The following is a 6,651-nucleotide window of genomic DNA, read 5'->3' on the forward strand; positions in this document are numbered from 1 at the left end:
TGCCACTTGGGAAAATTAACTCACCACACCCAATTTAAGTTGATGTTGAAATTGTGTAAAACACGGTGAGCATTTTTGATTTGAACAAATCTTTATTTCACTCCCTGTTTGCTAATCATCCTCTGTCTCCCATCTAACAAGTTAGTTTTGGGCTTTTTAACCCTTTACCTTCATTGAATGTTGCATCTTCATAGAGCTATTCACTTAGCTGTCAACTTAGCTAGGGTGTCACACACACATATTTTCAATGGTATTTATCTCTTTATCCAGAGGGACAGCTTCTTCAACCATCTCTCCACCCGCTTTAGAGAGGTGTGGGTGATGCAGTTCCACAACAGCCTTGTATAGCCCTGCTCCAAGGACTCCTCCAATAGGGGGGGCAACTAGAGGCACCCACCACCATCCGTTTCCAGCCCTACACAGATAAAGGCAGCAAACCACAAAAAAGTAAATAGTTAATTAATAATGAAAAGTAGTTGGGGGGGTTTATTCTTGACTAATCCTTGATTAAGGTGGAAAAAGCAAAAGAAAATGATATGGCCTTTTTGTGTACCTGAACACATCAGATCCCCAGCCTGCCATGGCAGTGAAAACCCTGGGTGCGATGTCTCTGGTGGGGTTGATGGCATAGCCACTATTGCTACCCAAAGAAATGCCAATGAGAAGCACCAGGAAACCCGCAAATGCAGGCTCACTTCCTGCTGGCGCTGGTTTGTTCTTCTGGTCGGATAGAGCCATAAGGCACAGTAGTAGCATCGCTGTGCCAAATACCTTCCCCAAACACACACATAGAACAAAAACATCAGTCTGGAAAGATAACTGTGTAGAAAGCCATCTAGTAAAGGAAATCATTCATGCTGATTATGTCTGATGATGGAGAGTTGTAACTATGAAGCTTTAGTTGACTTTCAGTGCTACCTGGTCAAAAAATCCAGCTATCAGAGAGAGGTATGGAGCAGGATAGGTGGCAAAGATACCAGCAGTGGCCTTCTCACCAGTCACAGTCAGGTTTCCTCTACAGTAGTCATGAATGGCTTCTGCAAACGTATCAAACAGATAAATCGTGATAGTTGTGTGACTCCAAGAAATCGCAGCAATACTTCAGTAACAGTGCCTCCAGATCTGTATGAGTTGTTTTCCATGTGGTTTTTATAATACTTTTTCTAGGACGTTTGCCGCTTAGGACACATGATGGTGCAGTACAGCATGGTTGGCCTCTTCATAATGTGTTCCACATGTGTAGATGCAGAAAAACATCAGATAAGCTTTAAATTTAAATCATGCATGGGCCGATTTCCTGAGACTTTGCTTCTTTGTTTTTGAACCTTCAAGTGACCTAGATACCTATTTTTTCTTTTTTAACACATACTGTTGCGTTTCCTCACCATAGTAGACAGCATAAATTGTCCCTGCTGCAAGAAATGACCCCAATAGCTGTGCCGAAATATAAAGAGGTAGCATCTTCCACGGGAGGCGGCGAAACACACACATTGTGAATGATACAGCGCCATTCATATGAGCCCCTGAAACAGATCAAAAGAGCAAAATATGACTGCTGAACAACAATTGGAAAGCATTTCATAGGTTTTGATGTCATCATCTTTCATACCCGAGATCTTCCCTCCAACATGAGACCCCATGGCAACAGCCAGTCCAAAACCCAGGTTGATGCTGAGGTACTGTCCAAAAGCTCCCTGACCAGTCACTACCTGGGCCACAGACCCCAAGCCCAATGACTGGAGACAAAGAGAACCCATATATCATTTATGCAGTCAAACATAGAAACAGATTACAAGAAATACTTTCCAGGAAGCTTATTTCACAATATAAGAAATGTTTGAGGCAAACTGTGATTAAGTGCTGGCAGCCAGATTCTTTTGTAATCGACAATAGCAGTTTCTCACTGTAAAAAATCTTATAGTGTAACACTGTCAGCTGTTTGGTTGCTATTATTCTGCCACTTTAAATCTAATAGTAATGATTGTAAAACACCTGTAAAATATCTCAATTTACTGTAAATATTTGGCTGTAAAAACAAACTCATCCTGAGCTCCTTGTCTTTTTGACATATGACAAGATATCAGCTCATCACATGATTCTCCTACTCCTTGCACTGCAGATTTATATGAATGTCAGTTTATCAGCCACCACTACACTGAATGCTGCCAGGATGCAAGGAGTTGGACCACAGTTACAGTCTTGAAGCAACATAAACATAATTTCCTGTACAACTTTTCCCTCTCCAGCAATGGAATTGTCTAACAAAACATTTTAAAAAATCCTGTGCACCAGCTTGATATGATGTAGGGAAAGCCACTCAACAAATATATAGTGTGCATCCAGAAAGTATTCACAGCCTTTGCAAAATATTTTGTTGAAGCACCTTTGGCTGCAATTACAGCCTCAAGCCTTTTGTTTTTGGTGAACCAGCACTCCTTATTCAACTTGGTGGAGCTTGAGATACTCTACAGTCATTTTCAGACAGGTTCCTTCCCTCTGGCTGGGCTGCTTAAGGACATTTGCAAAGCTGTGCCAAAGCCGCTCCTTTGTCATCTTGGCTTTGTGCTTAGGGTCGTTGTCCTGCTGGAAGAGAGCTGCTTCGCCCAATCCAGTCCAGAGCTCTTGGGAGCACATTATCATCCAGGATGTCTCTGTATATTGCACATTCATTCATTCAAGTTCCTGCTGCTGAAAAACATCCCACAGCATGATGCTGCCACCATTTTACTACTGAGTTCAAATTTTATTTCATCAGACCAGAGGATTTGGTTTCTCATGGTATGAGAGTCCTTCAGGTGCTTTTTGGTATATCCCAGGTGGGCTGTCATTTGACTTTTACTGAGAAGTAGCTTCTGTCTGGTTACTACCACACTGGCCTGATTGGTGAAGTGCTACAGAAATGGTTGTACTTCTGGAAGGTTTTCCTCTCTCTACAGAGCAACACTGGAGCTCTGTCAGAGTGACCATTGGGTTCTTCATTAGCTTCCTAACTATGGCTATTCCAAAATGGAATAACCTGGAGCCAGATAATTGAGGCTCTGTGCCTTGAAACTGTCCTGTCTCAGAGGTCTCCAGACAATTTCTTGGACATCATGGCTTGGTTTTTGCTCTGACATGCACTGTCAGCTGTGGGACATCATACAAACAGGTGTGTGCCTCTCCAAATCACATCCAGTTGGCTGACTTTACCACAGGTGGAAGTTGTCGAAACACCAGTGGAACATCAGAGGCTCAGTCAGGGCTGGACTGGGACAAAAAATCGGCCCGGGCATTTTGACTAGAGACCGGCCCACCAAAAATGTGACGTCATTCAGGGGTAAAACCGCAAAGGATTCTGGGAACTTGTGGCAAGAGGTACTAGCGCATGCAGGCTTTCCATTGAGCTCAGTTACACAGCGATAAAAAGAAACACAAAAAATGGCAAGAAGCTGTTGTATTATTAACTGCAATAGCCGGTGTTGTGCCAAAAAGTCTGCCAAAAACTGATTGCTGGTATTTAAATTGCTATGAGTAACTTGTTGGGCTATAATATGTGAAACATATGTCAAATGCATCCCTCATGGATGACATGAAGTCATCTCTCCATCTCTCTCTGCTGCTCTCCTGTCTCCTGTCACAGACTTCTCCACTTTAGATGATAAATCAGCCTGGTGCAACATGTAAGGATTGGCACAATTTGTTAAGATTTTGAGGAGTTTGAGAAACTAACCTAAAGCATAAAATAAAATTTACTATCAGTAACTTCATAGCACTCGCCCAGCAGTATATAAACTCCATCATGCTAGCTAGTACGCAGTACCAGTTATTCTAAGCGCCTGTAAAAAGTCAGCACAACGAAAACAAACTACAACTAAACTTGGTTTATATCTGACACAGACAGCAGGTCATAACTTCTTGCCTGAAGTTCAGTTCCTCTGCCACTATGACCGGCGGCCGCCTCGGTCTCTCCTCCTCTTGCCTCCCCTTTCCCTTATCCACCTGCTGGCCTCCACCACTTGCTGATGTTGCTAAATCTGTGGAAGCTATGCCATAGCTACCGCCAAACAATTCAGTTATTTTTTACACATTTGGCAGCGTCTGCCTGAAGGGCTCGTTTCTTTTTGGTCCTAATTTTTTCTGCACCTTCTTTCCTTTTTTTGTTCTCCATTTTCTTTAGTTCGTCTATAAGATTGCTAAACAAGGGGGAGGGTGCATCCGACCTCCTCGGCTGTAATTGGTCCAGCCCAGAGTCGATCATGACCAACTGGCCAATCCAACACCTTTCATTATTTATACCCTTCCAAAAAAAAAAAAAAAAATCGATCGGCCCATAAAAACAAAAAATCGCCAGCGGCCCACCGGGCAAATGCCCGGTATGCCCGATGGCCAGTCCAGCTATGGGCTCAGTGGACACTCAATTTTGAGTGTCACAACAAAATGTGGTGAATACTTATGTACATGTTATAGTTTTGCTTTTTTATTTTTATATCTATTTATAAACATTTCAATATTTTTTTACCTTTGTCATTATGAAGTATTGTGTTTAGAATTTTTTAGGTGAAAAATGAATTGAATCCATTTTGAAATATCACTGTAACATGACAAAAATGTGGAAGTGTTGTGAATACTTTCTGGATGTAAACAAGAAGCACTCTGAGAGTTTAAACCTCCACAACGCAGCTCACTCTCTGGGCAGAATTTACTTTTAAGAGAATGGTATAATTCAGTTTATTTTCTTTGTTCGCACACATTTTTGTTCTCACATGTTTTAAATCTGTATACGGTACTACGGTACTATATGTTCACAATACACATCACACTTGTAAGCGCCATAGTTTCTAAGTTATAAGGTTTTTTTGTAACTTTTCAACCGATGAATAATTTAAGTCTCCTAGAAGGCTTTAGTGAATGTAAGCCAAATTTTAATGGCATGTTAACATGACCTTATCTACACGCCTAGAAAGTGTTATCAGAATTGAGCTGTCTTGCTTATAGACAGATTGACACGCACCCAAATGCTACCAAAAGAATAACCTCTCTGACGGAGGTAAGTAGCAAAAAGTTACGTTTTTTGGGAGGTTTTTTTTGTTTGTTTGTTTTAATTATTTCTAGAAGTACCTTCGTTTCTAAACATACTGTATAAGTAACATTTTCTTTCTTACTTAAAAGTTAAAAGGCTGAGTTGCACAATTAATTTTCATTTTAATTATGGTACTGCACAAATGTAAAAGACACCACACTACTGAATTATCTTGCTTTTAACTCAAGCGGCTATGTTATCAGGGTAAAAAAAAATGCTGACACTGAAAAACTGTAGCCATTCTATCAGGAAACAGGAAAAGTCTGGTTCCCCCAACAAAGTCACGAGTATTTTGTTTCTGTCAGGATTCCGAATCACAAACACAGTAAGTGCAATTCTTTTGTGCTCACATTCAGGCATTTACGCTTCCCATGTTCATCATGTTATAAATGCATGTGTTTTTCTTCCAGGCTTCTAAGTAAAAGGTTTATTGTAACAGCTGACAGCTGACGTGTGACTTCTGGAAACCTCTTCAGCTGGCTTGCTGCCTGACTATTACTCTATAATAATACTAGACTCTCAGGTTCATTCACTGAACCTGACAATGTGACTGTTAATAGTGCTTATGTGTGTGTGTGTATTTGGGAGAATGTTGCAACTTATCAGGATAAAGAGCACGACATTAATGATTAATAGCATATGGGTGCTACAGATAAGCAATTAGATTCTAAACAGAAAGAAGACCCGATAAATGAAAAGTCAAAATGTCAGCGGAATCATGGATTTGAGAGGTGCTTTTACAGTTTTTAATGAGATATTACATATTATTATTTGAAAGCATATGACACTTCAGAAATCTTGTGATAATACTGTATTCTTACCATCATGACATATGTGCTAAGTGATTCAGCAAGTCCCACACGAATGAGTTCATTCTTTAGCCAAACTTTGGATCGAGTTACTTTACCTCCCCTCTGCTGAAACACCCTGGGTTTTACTGACTGCACCAAGTCCTTCATTTCTTCTTCTTCTACTTTTTCTTCCTCTTCTTCTTTCCTTCCAACCTCAGGACTTTTTTTTACCCTTTTTGAATGAGAAAAAAAAAACTACACATTCAGCCTTGGTTGAAAAATTTATGAAGTGACTGGCACACAGTACTTTGCAAACAAGACCAACTTTTTGTCTCCTGACCTCAAAAGTTCCCCTTTTTCCACTCACTTACCTAATTGTGTTTCTCAGTCTCTCTTTGTCACTCACATCCAATGGAAGTTGTCCACAATTTAAAGGCTTCAACACACTCTCACCCACCTCCACCCCCTTCTTCTCTCCCCTCCTCCTGGAAATGGCCAAAGATACAGTGACACACACCCCGCTGTGCTTGATTATCTGTCAAATTTGTCATAATAAAAACACTTTAAATACATCTGTGGAGTACTTTATTCAGAACTGAAACTCATTACAAGTTAACTTACTAAAAGGCTGAATAAGATGTTTTTATTTTTTTTTATATTATTATTTATGGCTTTTACAGCAACAAAAAGTTACCTTGAAATTATTATGTAGACTTTTTTTAATTGTTCCATGTTGTTTTGTGCACATGTTCTGTATACTTCTGATTATATGAAATGCACTTTACATCTACACTTACACTT

General features: G+C 40.2%; 1 protein-coding gene across 1 annotated transcript; it reads right to left on the reverse strand.

Annotated features, from left to right (window-relative positions):
• Positions 1 to 72: 72 nt before the first annotated feature.
• aqp7 (aquaporin 7) lies at positions 73 to 6,371 on the reverse strand. Its single transcript, XM_026168542.1, has 7 exons — positions 6,222 to 6,371; positions 5,881 to 6,082; positions 1,610 to 1,736; positions 1,386 to 1,523; positions 919 to 1,037; positions 554 to 771; positions 73 to 415 (listed from the first exon to the last, which is right to left on the reverse strand). The coding sequence occupies exons 2-7, from the start codon at positions 6,016 to 6,018 to the stop codon at positions 229 to 231; spliced, it is 927 nt and encodes a 308-aa protein (XP_026024327.1). The 5' UTR covers positions 6,019 to 6,082; positions 6,222 to 6,371; the 3' UTR covers positions 73 to 228.
• Between the last annotated feature and the right edge of the window lie 280 nt (positions 6,372 to 6,651).

Source organism: Astatotilapia calliptera, chromosome 5 (genome assembly GCF_900246225.1).
Source record: "Astatotilapia calliptera chromosome 5, fAstCal1.2, whole genome shotgun sequence".
NCBI lineage: Eukaryota > Metazoa > Chordata > Actinopteri > Cichliformes > Cichlidae > Astatotilapia > Astatotilapia calliptera.

Bases quoted from the DNA above. Each gene is read 5' to 3' on its own strand.
- aqp7 (XM_026168542.1), bottom strand. From the start codon at position 6,018: ATGAAGGACTTGGTGCAGTCAGTAAAACCCAGGGTGTTTCAGCAGAGG. The intron at 1,737-5,880 runs GTAAGAATACAG...CTTTGTCTCCAG, and splicing joins TTAGCACATATGTCATGATG to TCATTGGGCTTGGGGTCTGT. The intron at 1,524-1,609 runs GTATGAAAGATG...GATCTGTTTCAG, and splicing joins TGTTGGAGGGAAGATCTCGG to GGGCTCATATGAATGGCGCT.